Source organism: Juglans microcarpa x Juglans regia, chromosome 3S (genome assembly GCF_004785595.1).
Source record: "Juglans microcarpa x Juglans regia isolate MS1-56 chromosome 3S, Jm3101_v1.0, whole genome shotgun sequence".
Taxonomy (NCBI): Eukaryota; Viridiplantae; Streptophyta; class Magnoliopsida; order Fagales; family Juglandaceae; genus Juglans; species Juglans microcarpa x Juglans regia.
In genome coordinates this window covers 2,267,811-2,283,823 of record NC_054599.1, presented here as the reverse complement: position 1 = coordinate 2,283,823, position 16,013 = coordinate 2,267,811, and the positions used below count along the sequence as shown (strand labels likewise).

At 31.1% G+C, this 16,013-nt stretch overlaps 1 protein-coding gene across 1 annotated transcript; it reads left to right on the top strand.

Moving 5' to 3' along the window:
• The first annotated feature begins 8,064 nt into the window (after positions 1-8,064).
• Positions 8,065-12,297, top strand: LOC121257099. The gene is made up of 4 exons (XM_041157987.1): positions 8,065-8,341; positions 9,738-10,238; positions 11,056-11,199; positions 11,974-12,297. The coding sequence occupies exons 1-4, from the start codon at positions 8,237-8,239 to the stop codon at positions 12,061-12,063; spliced, it is 840 nt and encodes a 279-aa protein (XP_041013921.1). The 5' UTR covers positions 8,065-8,236; the 3' UTR covers positions 12,064-12,297.
• The last annotated feature ends 3,716 nt before the right edge of the window (positions 12,298-16,013 follow it).

Below are 16,013 nucleotides of genomic sequence, written 5' to 3'. Positions count from 1 at the left end.
CCATCTTCTTGTACTGCAAAGAATCAAAACATATATATATAATATATATATATATATCAAAACAGTATGAATACTTTTGAAAACTTGATGAAACGGTGATAATTACTTACTTTAAGTTGCTGTATATTATATGGTATATAATGTTTGAGTGGGGTTATTATCTCGGTCCATTCTTACCGCTGAACGTGCCGTTCAGTAATTTTTTTTTTTTTTTAATATATTTAAATATTTTTAAAAAATAAAAAAATACCCCAATATATTTAAACCATTAAATAAAAAAAAATTAAACGGTCAAATTGAGCAATAACAGTAGACTGCATAATAGACTTTCTCGTAAGGTTTTCAGATCCATTTGGAGACTGTACTTCTGTGCATGCAGCATGCATGCCTGATGAACACGTACAGCCCCAGAAATATATAGATAATGACAATACAGCAATAAATTATATTTATATATATAGTGGTTTTGGCTATGTGGCAGTAGTACTGGTGAAGGCTAGCTGTATCGTGGAAGAAAGTACTTGAGATTTGACAAACTAGCTTCAATTCCGATTCGGTGCCCTGTAACTTCTTTTTTCTCTAAGGATCAGTTCGCATTCGGATTCCTATTTTAAAAAAAATTTAGGAGATAAATAGTAATTTTATAAATATAAAAAATTATTATTCATCTTTTAAATTTTTTTTATTAATATTGTTTTTATTTTAATTAAATTAATTCTTCTTTTAATTATCCACACTTTTTCTCGTATTCATATTTATTATAGTTTTAAATAATAGTTTTAAAATAATTTAAATAACTACAAAAATATAAAAAAATTAATTTTATAAATATTATTATACCCGCAAAAAAAATAATTTAAATTTTTATTTAAAATATTTACTAGATTAATAATTCAAAACATAAGAAAAAATATTGAGTAATTAAGTTTGTAAATAGAAGTGAGAGAAAAAAAGTAATAAAAAAATATTATTTTAATAGAATAGAGAAATGATAGGTACTAAAATGTATAAGGTTTTTAAAATGTGAGTAAAATTTCTAGAAAAGTTTTAGGAAATATAGTTTTTTGTTAAATTATAAGAAATTTTGTAAGGAATGTGATGTGAATTACTGGGATTTGAATTGTCTCAAATGGGATTTGGAAAATGATTTTTATCCCACAAAATAAATTTATAAGGATCATGTAAAACAAGAAAAAGAAATAAAGGCGCTATTTAAATAGTCAAACGAGATAAGATAGTTTTATATGAAAGTTGAATAAAATATTATTATTATTATTTTAGAATTTAAAATAAATATTATTATATTTTATGTGAAAATTTTAAAAAATTATAATAATAAAATAAAATAAAATAAAATTGTTTATATATATATATATATCTATTTCACATATTCATGCATGCTTTTTCTCAAAAGAAAGTGCTAAGCGTTTCGCTCCCGTTGGGAGCTACTGTTTAGTATTTTTATATAGATTTTTTTAATAATTTTAAATATTTTAAAAAAATAAAAAAATTTATAATATTATTAAAAAATACTTTCTTAATCATAAAGTAAAATAAATTAATAATTTTTTTTATTTTATGATTAAGAAAGTATTTTTTAATAATATTCTAAATTTATTTTATTTATTTTAAATATATTTAAAACTATTAAAAAAATTTTATAAAAGATAATTAAAAAAAACACATTAAAAAATACATGTTAGAGGAACTGAAACTCCAGCGGGAGCCACCAGCGGTGGCTCTGGCAGTACTCTTTCCCAAACGAACCATAGAACATTGTGGAAGCTGCATATACGATAAGTCAGATCGATCAGTTCGACCTGGTTTCTCTCCCATCAAGCCATACAGAGCATGGGTACTGATCTATTGGACAATGATTCTATCACTGTCGATTTTACGACTTTTCCGTTGCATTCATATTCAGATGTGATGTTGATGTTGATATTTTCTCCTCTATGTAAAAATAATTAAAACTTATTATAATTTTTAGTTGTCCCATTTTTAACTCAATATTAATTAATCCGGAATATTAACAACGTGAAAAAGAAAAAATAAAGTCAAAACAAAACCAATCCCATACAAAATTTACGTGATTTAATAACGTGTCTACCTCTATAAAGATACAGATGATTTTATTAAGATAAAAGTCAAATATATAGTTGGGCAATATGGTCATTGCAAAATCCTAACTAGTAGGAGAGACATAGATCAATAAAGATAATTATAAAATATTTATACGATAGTAGAAAGCATGTTGTATTAATTAATACGAGATGGTGGAGAAACTGTAATACATGTTATCTGAGTGTAATGACGGCTGATTTTAATCATTTAAATTAGAATCTATATTAATGGACAAAGTGGAGTGGGAAGGGCATGCAGCAGCTTTTTGTTAATTTCTTTGTACAATTGTAAGAAAAGGAATGGGGACAAAAAGAGTCATTCATAGTCATAGATGCTGCAAAGCTTGCAAAGGAATGACTAAATTCACTTCATCTCCTCCTCCGTTAACAATTTATATAGAGTAATACTAGATATAAATTTTAAATAGATAAATTTTATATAAATTTTTTATAAAATAATAGGTCTCATTAATAAAAAAATTATTATTTATTAATATGATCTATTATTTTATAAAAAATTTATATAAAATTTATGTATTTAAGACTTATACAAATCATTTCTTATTTATATACTCTTTTGAATTCAACCATGGGTCCGATGATCTCAAATTTCAGTACGTTATTAATTGTTTATTTGTTATCAAATAAAAAATAAATATATTATTTTTAATATAAATAACTCATGACCATATATACTCATTAATTATAACATAATTAGTAAGCGGGCAGTCCGCCGTTTGCTTTTGAGTGATTACAAATTATAATATAATATGATAGCATCAATTCAATACTGGGTGGGCCAAACAGGATGAAGCAATCATATTATGCGGATCGACCCAGGTAATGTGGCATGCAGCCTCAATAATTTCACATGATAATTTTATAAAACAAAAAGATATTCCTTTTCATTCTTTTGTCTGCTATATTCTCTTACAAAAATTCGGCCGACAAGGTGGCACGGGCATCAATCCATAATTTCCCATTCAGTACATGGACATCATCTTTTTTATTGAGGTTCTAGGGAGCTTTTCTTTTTCTTTTTCTTTTTTTTTTTTCTTTTTTCCTAATGTGGGAATTTAAGGTTGTGTAGCTCTCACGAGGAAACCCTAGGTCTTTATGTGTGTATATATATATATAAAAAAATGATAAATACACAACATTTTATACAATATTTTATACAATAATATTTTAAAAAGAGAGATATTTTTATAAAATATCTTATAAAACTAACATCATTTTATAAAAATATCCTTATTTTATAATGTATTATAAAAAATATTATGTAAAGTATTGTGTATTTATCACTACTCATATATATATACACACACACACGTACACCTCAGTACTCCTCATTGCTCAAAAGAAAGGAGCTACCTAGGGGCATATACCCCGCTCCACACTTTCTTTTTGGTTGAAATTCTTTCATCCTTTTTCTCCTTATTTTACATAAAAATGATAAATACGAATCACTTTTTACAACATTTTATACAATAATATTTTTTAAAAAAATGTTATTTTTGTAAATTAACTTGTAAAAGTAACATCATTTTATCAAAATATCATGATTTTATAACATATGTTGTGAAATATGTTGCGTGAGTATCATTAATCTACTTTACAATCTCAAATTCCATGTCGAGTCCACAAATTTCCTTTCAAACTTAAAAGCTATTTGACCTATAATAATAATTAAATTATGAGTAATGTTATATACAATTGTGATATGAATAAGTACTATACAATCGTTTTAAAAAAGAATGAAAATTATTATTAAAAAATTAATTTTTATATAAATTTCATATTTATTTATTTATTTTAAAAATAATTATATGACACTTACACACTCATTATTATATCTATCATTTCTCTTAAATTATTATGTCCGAAAAGAAATCCATGGTGGGCTTTTCCTATTTAGGTATTGTGTTCAGTGTTCACATTCATCCCAAGCTGTCGCTATCCCCCCCCTAAATGATAAGCTTTCCCCAACCCACCATTAAAAAAAAAAAATAGAAAGTAATCATTAATATTCTAAGAAATTTGTAAATCAAATTACTAAAGTTATTTTTCATTGGTAGAAGAGAGAAAACAAGAAATATATAGATCTTTAAAAAAAAAAAAAAAGTTATGATCACTACATTGTTTGAACATGCACGAGAACAATAATTTAAGTACAGTTTGGATAGTGAGATGAGATGATATAGATTTTAGAAAAAAGTTAAAAGTTAAATAAAATATTATTTGTTAATATTATTATTATTTTTAGATATAAAAATATTGAATTGTTTATTATATTTTGTGTGAAAATTTAAAAAAATTGTAATAATAATATGAGATGAAACATTTTCACTATTCAAACGGGATTAATAAACTTATATATATGTTATTTCTTAATTTTCACCTAAAAAAATATATGAATTTTGGAGAAATGTATATATATGAATTCTATTTTATGGAATAAAACTATTCTCTACTCGTCATGCATTCTTTGAGTTTGCAAAGGGGACAAAAGTTTGGTAGAAGCTTTAGATTATTTGCTAATTCTTAAATTCAAATTGACAGAGAATTTGAATAAGTTGATCAAATTGATGGACAGAATCTTATCTTTTATCTCTTCCTTTCACAGAAAAAAATAAATTAGTATATCTAGATATACTAATTATTTTTTCTTCTTTTGTAAGAAGATGAACAAATCGATTGGTCCACCGTTTTACAATCCGACATGGGTAAAGTGGAGCAGATAAAAGTTGTATCATAAAGCTATATATATATTATATGGTAAAGTTATCAGGTAATTAATTCATTCTTTAACATGGTTTTTGGATATATATATATATATAGATAAATGCTCTAGCCACAAAGAAATTACAACAAAAATTATCTCACAAACTGACGTGATTTTATGCGATTTGTTAGATTGTAAAGTTACTTTTACAATCTAAATCACAAACCAGCTAATTCATTAACTAATATCAACATGCTTGCTTGCTTTCTGAGCAGACACCAGCAAATTATTATCTGATTAGGTCTAATTTATGATTGTTTAGGCAATGCTCATGAAGTGAGATTTTTGTACACACTTTGGAGATTCTTTTGATCCACTTGTATCATTTTATTGCAAAACCAGGACAAATACTTACCAAATTGCATGCATGCTGACAATTTCGTGGATGGGCAGGATGTCAGAATACAAAACATCATGCAGTATACAACAATAATGCTAGTAACTAGTTGTTCACACTTGCAATTAACAGAAATGTTTTAGACACAAAAAATTTTTTATAAAAATAAATCTATAAATTTTTATAATTTGATGTGATACGTTAGATTATAAAATTATTTTTATTATAAAGTAGATTATATAAAGTCATATCAGTTTATAATTAAGTTTACTTTTATGAGATTTATTTATAGTTACCTGTAGCATTTCTCTACAATTAATGCACCAAAAAGTTGTTAATTTTTAATTATGTTGGTGACATGACTGTGAAGTTTTTATGAGGCCCTGTTTGGATTTCATTTCGTCTCATCTCATTATTATAATTTTTTAAAATTCTTATATAAAATATAATAATTCAACTTTTTCAAATTTCAAAACAATAATAATATTAAAAAATAATATTCTAACAATATTTTATTTAACTCATCTAAAATTATCTAATCTTAAATTATCTTATCTCACTATCTAAACCAGTACCGAATGTTACGGCATTCTTTGATTACTAGGCTTTGTTTGGATCTTGAACTACTCTCAACTCATCTCAATTCATCATTATAACTTTTTCAAATTTCAACACAAAATATAATAAACAATTCAACTTTTTTAAATCTTAAAATAATAATAATATTAAAAAATAATATTCTAACAATATTTTATCACCTCAACTCAACTCACTTCAACATTCAAATACACTCTAAAATCAACTCGTGAAAGCTCTGTATTTAACTTATTAGGCAAAAGAAATTAAGAAGGAAAGTATTGTTCTACTTTTGCTTCTCTTCAGTCTGCATAGATTAGGATATATTTTGTCGGTATTTGTTATCTTTCAACGAGTTATTATATCATCCTTGATTAATGTAACATGATAATTGAGTTTAATATGATCATGTACAGTTTAATTTCCACTAAGCATATATGAGAGAAAGAGTCGAGACTGCCCCCCGGCCGTAGTGCCCATTAATTAATATTCCACAAGTACTTGTTCCTAGAACTATTATTGGCATGATCTGGCTGAATTAATTGATCATTTGGTCATCTAATTCAGGAGCGTTCTACGCTAAAGGATTGTGACTTAATTGGCATAAACCTCCAACCTCTAAAATGGAGGTCTTGAATTCGAAACTCTCCTTCCAGAAATGTATAAAAAAAATTAAAAAAAAAAATCAAGAGAGTTCTATACGATCGAGAATCATTGAGCCTATATATGGTTGGATAAAGAACTTTTAAAATTCATTTGGCATCCATTGAGCCTAAATAAAGGTTCGGAATCTAAAGTCATGGATATTCGAAATCATATACGGTTGATTTGGCATCCAAACTTAAATCTAAGTTCAAATTCTCCTATCTAAACACAAGTACCTTGGCCTTTTTTTTTTTTTTTCATGCTAATAGGTTTTTAAGATTCTTAGAAAAGTTTTTTTACATTCTTTTTCTCTTAATTAACCACGCTAATGCTTTCGATCTAGAGTTTATAGGACAAAGATCATTTGTTTAAGCATTTTAATTTGCTATATAAATTTCATCATATGTAATTCATTTTAATGAATTCATCATAAAAAATAAATAAATAAAAAAATATAGCCTTTTTCTTTCCATATTACTGAGTTCCCTCTTGCTCAATCTATTAATAGGAATAACTGTCGTTACTCTTCCATAGAATAAGTCACAACATTAAAAAAGCGAACTTGCATTCAGATTATTTTACATATATTACTTGGATCGTGAGCACTGGCATGTTAATCTAGCAATTCCCCAAATCTTTTTTCTTTTGGTAGGATGCTAATCTAACCTATGGCAGCATGCAGTAGTGGACGATGATAATCGACTTGCATTTGTTTTCTCCAAAAAGGTTGGAGCATGTTACCTCTAGTCCGAGTAACACATATATAGGTGTTTATATATACATATACATATATATATATATATATAATATATATGTGTATTGGTTTTTATAAGAAAAACGAAGAAATTTAAATAAAGAGAAATACTCTAACTACAAAATGATTATATAAAAATAATTTTATAAATTGATGTGATTTAATGTGATTTGTCAAATTATAAAATTATTTTTATTATAAAATTATTTTTATTATAAAATAAATCTAATAAATTACTTAAATTTTATTAATTTATAAAATTATTTTTATGAAATAAAACTTCCTTCAAATAAAACAAAGATGCCCCAAGAGTGTCTAAAGAGCATCTTACTACGCACTGATGACTGATGATCAGTGTCCAGCCCACGAACAAGTCCACAGATCTTGGCTTGGTGGCTGGTGCAACTCCTCTGTTACAAATTGCAATATAATATTAAAAAAATACATCTTTGAAATTAAAAAATTTCATAAATAAACATCTTCAAAAAGAAAAGGAGGAGCAGCAGCAGCAGCAGCAAGATAAGAGACACAGGAGTGGGACAGTGCATTATGAAGATGATGATGTCCTTTTCCCAAGTTTGTCCGGACTCTATTTCTTGCATCATCAGCTCCCCCATTTTTTATTATATGAAAAATGTTATTAAGAGTGATCAATTATAATTTTTATTTTTTAATTTGATAGTTAAGGAAGTCATCATTAATAAATTGATTTTTTTTTTAAAAAAAATAAATAAATAATAGTTGAAATAAAAACAAAAAATAAAAAAATACATTTATACGGTCAACTTTCTGGAGGAGAAATGTCGGTCCCAGTATTATATATACGAGTTCTCTCTCCTTAGGCCTAATTGGAAGCCACCCATTGAAAAAAAAGTGAGTACCCAACAAATAACAATTAGGCTGCTCTGTTAACTCTATTTATGCTCTGATTTTTATTCGGGCAAGTAATAACTTCTTCTCTTATTTCTTATATAAAGGCTCTGTTTCTCTCTGAAGCTTCAAGTTGTTGGGGAGAAATGTATGCAGACACTGGGTTTTTGTTTCCTTATTTTCAGAATTTCACTCAGGAAGCTCAACAGCTTGATGAATACTGTAAAACCCAGAGGTCCGGTGCTTCAATGGTGCTGCCTCTTCTACTTCTCTCTAATTCGGCTGCTTACTCTTTCTGGATTTTTAATTGATTGCATTCGTTGATTTGGTTTTAAACTACGTATGAGCTAATTTGCTGTAAAGGATTATTTTTCTTAAAAAAAAGAAATCTTTCAATGTGTACTTTTACATCTGTTTCTTTCTGTACTCTGAATTATGCACTGTTTGGTTTGCTTGCTAAGAAAATGAGGCAAAAGCAAATGGAACAATTGTGTTTCGTTGAATTTGGATCTCGGAAAATTCAATCTAATATTCACAGTTCATAATTCAGGATTTTATTTTAATTTTTTAGTTTTTTACTTTGTTTACTCCAATGTTTGGTCGCTGAGAAAAATAGAGGGAAATGGAAAAAAGGTAATGAAAGTGTGGTGTGTCTTTGTGTTTTTTGCTGTTGGGTTCTCAACAAAAGTGACGGCAAACAATTCTTTGCTTTTGTTTTTAGCAATACTTTTTAGAACATAAATGGAAACAGCTATGGGTTTCCTTTACATGCTGGATCTGGAAAAGGATATGAAATGGAAAGAAAAGGTATAAATGGGAAAAAATTTCGGTCATAGTTCCGTGTACCATACTCTTCCTTCTATTCTCTTTGAATTTTTCATGTGAACTCTTTGCTGGGTTTGTTGATGGGGGAGGTTGTTAAGAAAAAGGAGTAGGGGAAATGGAAAAGTTAATCTTTACCTTCGTTTTCCTCAAAGGTGTCTATTTTTTCTGAAAAGCTGAAAAGGAAATTAGGGAAAATGGAGGAAAAGAAAAGGCTCCAGTTAAATTTGGTATAAGATCTATGCTTTGGCTAAAAATGGGTGATTTACACGGCAAAATATGAGAGGCTTCGGAGTTAAGCCATTTAAAGAAGATTCAATGGCAACTTTATATTTTACAGTGCTTCTTACTAAGTGCAGTGCTTGGAAAGCTGCGAACTTTAGTTATAAATAGGGAATCAGGTGCTTGGAAAGTGCGAACTTTAGTTTTAAGCAGGAAAGTGCTTGTGGTTTTGGTTTCTATATAAATGCTCATTTATGAGTTAAATTTTGGTAATATCAAGCCAACTTCTCCAAAATTTAACGTGGAATACAAAGATAGCCAGCTTTTCTAGATTTCCCCCCTGCCCCCCAGTTTCTCTCTTTTCTTTGACTCTTTTGCTGGTATGGGTAGATTTGCTGGATAACTGTGACCTTTTGTCTGTCTCTTTTTTCCTGAATTCTATATTTGGAGTGGAATTGTGGGAAACTCACTGAAAATACTTTCCCATTCGATTGCAATCACCTGCTTACCACTGAATCTCTGTGCCTTAGATTAGGGTCAATAAAAGTGTCTTGTTTGTTATTACTGGCTACTTGTTAATTTTTTCCCCTTCTTGTAATGCAGGGCAACCTGGTCCAGACCTCTATATCGGAATATGACTTGGGAGGAGAAGGGGATCTGTTCAAAGCTCCTGAACCCATCATTGAAGAACCAGTTGTGACCCTTGATCCAATGATGGCCGCCATTTCAATCATATCTTGTGGGGAAGATGTTATGTCGACCCAAGGACTCAAGGTTGCAGACATTGAATCACTTCAAAATGAGCAGCTTTTGAGTGAGGTTTTCTATGAGTGCAGGAAGGATTTATTGGAAAAAGCCGCAATAGAAGCACCACTCTCTGAGGTCCTGGATATCAAGATTCCTCTTTCAAGGACAGATGAAAATCAAATTCAAGAGAACAAACTTCCTGTTGTGCCATTCCAGAAAAGTGTCAGCTCAGAATGTTTAAGCTCAATGGATTGGATGCATGGAGCTGCCGCCAAGCCAAGTTTCCTGGATTTTCACGGCATGGATTTTGGTGCAGTTTATGGAATGCGGAGGGCATTTAGTGAAGGAGACATAAAGGTTAGCCCTAATTAATTCACCAATTTTTCTGAAATGTTTATAATTTGAGGTTGAGGTTGTTATACAGTTTATTGTTCGCTCCCAACAATGAAACGGCATTTAATTTATTTGCAGAGATTCGGTTCAACAAGAGGTTATGCATGGCTTTAAGAAAAGTGAAAAGATAATTTGATGCAAAGAAGAAAAGAAGAATATATGTCACAGGATGCTAAAATTTAGGAAACACTTTTAGTACTTTGCTGTGGAGTTAACAGGATACTCTTCTATGTGGTTTTAAGACTCATATATTTGGGATTAAAGCTTAGTTGAATTGAGTATGCTGTATTTTCAATTTACTAAGGACCGCATTTATATCATTAGTATTTCATAATACTCATAAAACGCATACAAGTTTTTGGATAATGTCTTGAGGCTCATTTTATCAGAAGTTTCAGGCTTCTCAATGCGGAGACGCTACACATGTTAAGAACTGGCTTTAATTTTTTATGTCCTTTTGCCAGTTAAAAAATGTTGAATATAATTTTTTAATATTATTTTTGTTTTGAATTTTGTAAAAGTTGTATTGATTTTTGTGTTTGGATAATGATTAGGTAATGATCAGATAAAAAATTGAAAAATTGAATTTGAAAAGTGTTTTGTGTTTGAATGATGTTTGACAATAAAATTATGAGAATTTTTTGCCTGTCCAAACATGCCCATAATTGAACACCAAGCATTCATCGGCTTTGTAACAAGTCATGGACTGAGAAACGTTTAGATGTTTCTGGCCATTCCAACAGGATGGGGATGGATCATTGATACTTAGTTTTTGTGACAGACTCTTGGTAATGGCATGAACCTCATCCATTCTCCTTGTGAGCGCCAATTAATTAACAGCAACTGCACTACCGAAGAGCGCCAGGAAAAGCTTTCCAGATATAGGAATAAGAAGACAAAGAGGAACTTTGGCCGGAAAATCAAGGTAATCAATAGTCAATGTGTGTCCTTTAATTAACTCTTAACAATTTTGAAGAAATATTAATCGATGATTGATTGTCTTTACTTATCAGAAACAATATTTTGTCCACTGCTATTTCTTCAGAATTATCAGAGTTAAAGTTGTGTTCATAGCATCTGAATTCACAGCTATATAACCATGCTGTGTCCAAATGTTGCCATCCCTTGGAAATGCAAAAAATGAGTGCATCACATCAAATAGCATGGACTTATCACATGGTCTTTTTCAAGTTTGCTACTGGCGATCTCTTGAAAGCCACTCTTGTTAATTAATCCCTTGGAAATATTGCTGTCTTTGGCCTTAATTAATGATCTTTGATTCAAAGTAGCCACTGATTGACCTTTGTCGTTACTTTCAGGGGCCTCAGGAAGTTCTTTTTAATTGGTTGATCTACATGTTTGATGATTGTCATTCACATTATAATAAAGTTTAAAAGCTAATTCATTGTTTGCCCTTTACTCATATGTTGTCCTACATATATAGGAGAGTGGGCAACTTATCCTTTAAATCTAAAAGCTAAAAGCAGCCCACTGTACCCAAATTTAGCTGCACATTGCTTTGCGTATAACACCAAAAGAAATGAGAACTCACAGAACAACCAATGCCTAACTCCCATATTTTATGCTCTCACTTTGAATATATCTTTCGCTTGCAATCTTTTCCACTTGTTTGCCATTCACTGAATACACAGCAGCCCCTGAATTGATTCCTTGCGCTTATGATTTGGCTTTGTTTCAGTATGCTTGCAGGAAGGCTCTTGCTGACAGTCAACCAAGGATTCGTGGAAGGTTTGCAAAGACTGAGGAACCAGATGCCAAGAGGGAGTAATTGTTCACTAGTTCAGTACGAGGAATCGTGAAGTAATGAAAGAGAGAGCCGAAGCATGGAAAATAGACTCAGACTCGATGAAGAGTTTAAATAGATATTTCTCAATAAACCAGAGACCCCAACTCTTGTAGCCTCCCTTCATCTCTTTATTTGTAGTAATAACCACCTATGTAGATTGAAATACTCAAGTAGAGTTGTTGTACATGAGTTTGCTAAATAAACGAGGAAGCAAAAGTTTGTAGTTATTCATATATATATGCTATGTAATGGCAACGTTATTATTTCTCTATTCTTGCTTCCACTTGACAAATGATATGATCCGTCACGATGTTGCTCTTGCGCCATCATCATGCACTAAAACTCCTAGAAAATATATTTCAATATGTGTAGTCTTTTCTAAGTAAAACTTCTTGAAAGAATAAAGCGATCCATAGGATCTTTTACCTCCAACCATTTGGGTTTGAGATCTGAAAAGCCTACAAAAGAGAGTAAAGATTTTCTATAGAGAAGGGGCTTCTAGTTTTTTGCTTTAGAACTTTATGGGTGAGTTTAATGGAAAACACAAGCCCCTTTATATAGGCAGGATTAGGGACCCTTACTTATTATTCTACAACTTTTGGGCTGCCTTCATTATTTTATACATAAAAAAATAGCAAGAGTTAACCACTTTATTTTTTAAGGGCAATTACCTATGCTTGATAGATAAAGTAGGGGTGGGCAGCGGGGGCGGGGCGGGCGGGCTAACCCGCTCCGCCCATGCGGGGGCGGGGTCCCCCGCCCCTCATAGAAAGGGCATAGCGGGGGCGGGGGGCGGGATGACCCCAGCGGGGCCCCGCCCCAGCCCCCGCCCCACATTAAAAAAAAATTATTTATATATATTAAATAAATATATTGTATATAGATATACACAATTTATAAAAGACTTAAAATTATATTCAAGTCATTGGATTGCTTTGGCCTAGGAGGCCAAATCAATCCAAAATCTAACTCTAATGAGTTTAAATTTTTTTTATATTTATAAATTTTAATTTATTATTTAAATTATATTATAATTTTGGTCTAAAAAAATATTTTTAGACCAAATTTTTTTTTTTTTTAACATAATGGCGGGGGGCAGGGCAGATGGGGGTTTTTCCCCCGCCCCCGGCACCGGGGAGGGGGAAAAACCCCCAACACCCGCATGGTGCGGGGCGGGGAGGGGGTGCCCCTAAGATAAAGTGAATCACCTTAGAGAAGACAAATGGTTTTCTAGGAAAACCAAAAGTCTAACATTCTCCCACTTGGTTCACTTAATAGGTAAAATTGAAATAGCAAAAAAATAATGCCTTCAATTCTGTCAAGATATCCTATACATGAACCATGATGGTATTGCTCTCTATAGTGAGCATTTCCCTTCCATACGTCACAATACATAGTATTCCTTAAAATACTTTATGAACAACTAATAAAAGTCATTCGGATCCAACTTAATCACCCAATGGATATAACGAATTCGTTACTTTATACCTAAAACTGAAATTGAATTCAACTTTATTTTTTGTGGAATATATAGCAACATGATAGAGATTACACTTTAGATAGGCCCATATGATCTACTTGACCCTGAAGCTGTTTTACCGATAAACCTTTGGTCATTGGATCAGCTAACATCAAATTTGTACTAGTGTGCTCAATATACACCACATTATTTTTTATGCTCTCTCTCACACTCAAATACTTTATGTCAATATGCTTGCTTATGCTTTCGCTCTTATTGTTCTTTGAGAAGAACATTGCAGCGATGTTATCACAAAGAATCTTTATTGATCTTTGAATGGAATTGACAACTTTAAGACCAGAAATAAAATTCTTCAAGCACATGGCTTGTGTCGTTGCTTCATAGCACGCAATAAGTTCTGCCTCCATAGTAGACATAGTAACTATAGATTGCTTCGTACTTTCCAAGATATAACTCTTTCAGCAAGAACAAAGATATATCCAGAAGTAGACTTTACAGTGTCTACACAACCGAAAAAATCTGAATCTGAATAGCCAACCACTTGCAAATTTTTTGTATGCCTATAGATTAGCATGTAGTCCTTGGTTCCTTGCAAATACTACATCACCTTCTTTACAACTATCCAATGTTAAAGACCTGGGTTACTTTGATAGCAACCCAATAATCCAATTGATAGACATATGTCTGGACGGGTGCAAACTTGAGCATACATCAAGCTACCAACTACATATGCATAAGACACACTTTTCATTTGCTCTTGTTCCAATGCATTTTGAGGTGATTGACCTTTATGAAATTTATCACTTTTGATTACGGGAGCTATAGAGGCTTTACAATCTTTCATAACGAAGCTCTGTAAAACTCTTTCAATGTAGGCCTTTTGAGACAGTCATAAGACTCTTTGTTTCTTGTCTCTGTGAATCTTTATGCCAATGACATAAGAGGCTTCACACATATCCTTCATTTCAACATTTAGGGAGAGATTGTTTAGTCTCATGTAATAAGTCCAAATCACTGCTTGCAAAAAGAATATCTTCTACATATAGGACTAGGAAAATGTATTTGCTCCCACTGACCTTAAAGTATATACATTGATCAACAAGAGTCTCGATAAAACCGTATGAGATAACAATTTTGTGAAACTTTAAATACCATTGACGGGAAGCCTGTTTTAGTCCATAAAGAGACTTTTTCAACTTGCATAATTTCTGATTGTCATCACTGAAACCCTCAGGTTGTTTTATGTATATCACTTCATTAAGATCCCCATTAAGAAAAATCGTTTTCACATCCATTTAATGTAACTCTAAATCAAAATGAGTTACTAAGGCCATGATTATCCTCAACAAATCCTTCTTAGAGACCGGAGAGAAGGTTTCATGATAATCTATGCCTTCCTTTTGAGTGAATCATTTATTGACAAGTCTAGCCTTATATCGTTCAACATTACTAGAAGAATCTCGTTTGGTTTTATAAACCCATTTGCAGCCAACCATTGCCGCCCCTTCTGGTAATTCAACAAGATCCCAAACTTGGTTCTTATAAATGGATTCTAACTCATTCCTCATGGCATCCGACCAAAATGTAGATTTCTCTCCACTCATGGCTTGTGAAAACATAATTTGGTCTTCTAAAAATCCAACGTCAAAATCAGACTCAGTTAGGTATACAATGTAATTATCTGGAGTAGCAGGCCTACATATTCTTAAGGACCTTCTTAGAGCCACTACTTCGTTATTTGGAGATGATTCAATTGGCTCAGACTGTAAATGCGAAATAACTTCATATCGAACCTCATTTACGGGAACATGTTGTTCTTGAATTGGCGTCATCGCATGATCTTGCGATCTGTTTTACCTTAAGAAAACCATTCTTCCTCCAAAAGAAAGCAAAGTAGAATGTCCAAGTGTTTCCTCAAAAGTGACATCTTGAAGATTCACACTCCCACTAGATTCAACATCCTCAAGAAATCTTGCATTTTTAGATTTAACAATTTTAGGGCTATGATTGGGACAATAAAATCTATATCCTTTGGAGTTACTTGGATACCCAACAAAAAAACCGCTAGTTGTCCTTGGGTCTAACTTATTTGTGTTAGGATTATAAATCCTAACTTAAGCAGGACAACCCATATGTGTATATGATTTAATAGGTTTCCACCTTTTCCACAACTCAAAATGTGTTTTAGAGATAGACTTGGATGAAACTCTAATCAATATATACATTGTAGTTTTAAAAGCTTCACTCTACAAGGAAAGTTGCATGTTAGATTTACTAATCATGCTCCTTACCATATCTATTAGCATATGGTTCCTTCTTTCTACAATATTATTTTGTTGTGGTGTGCCAAACATTAAATATTGGGCAATAATGCCATCCTCCTAAAGGAAATTTGCAAATGGACTATTCATTTGTCATTGTTCTGTGTACTTACCATAATATTCCCCTCCTC

Coding starts and splice junctions, on each gene's coding strand:
- LOC121257099 (XM_041157987.1), top strand. CDS start 8,237: ATGTATGCAGACACTGGGTTTTTGTTTCCTTATTTTCAGAATTTCACT. Junction 8,342..9,737: donor AGAGGTCCGGTGCTTCAATG/GTGCTGCCTCTT, acceptor CTTGTAATGCAG/GGCAACCTGGTCCAGACCTC. Junction 10,239..11,055: donor TTAGTGAAGGAGACATAAAG/GTTAGCCCTAAT, acceptor TTTTTGTGACAG/ACTCTTGGTAATGGCATGAA.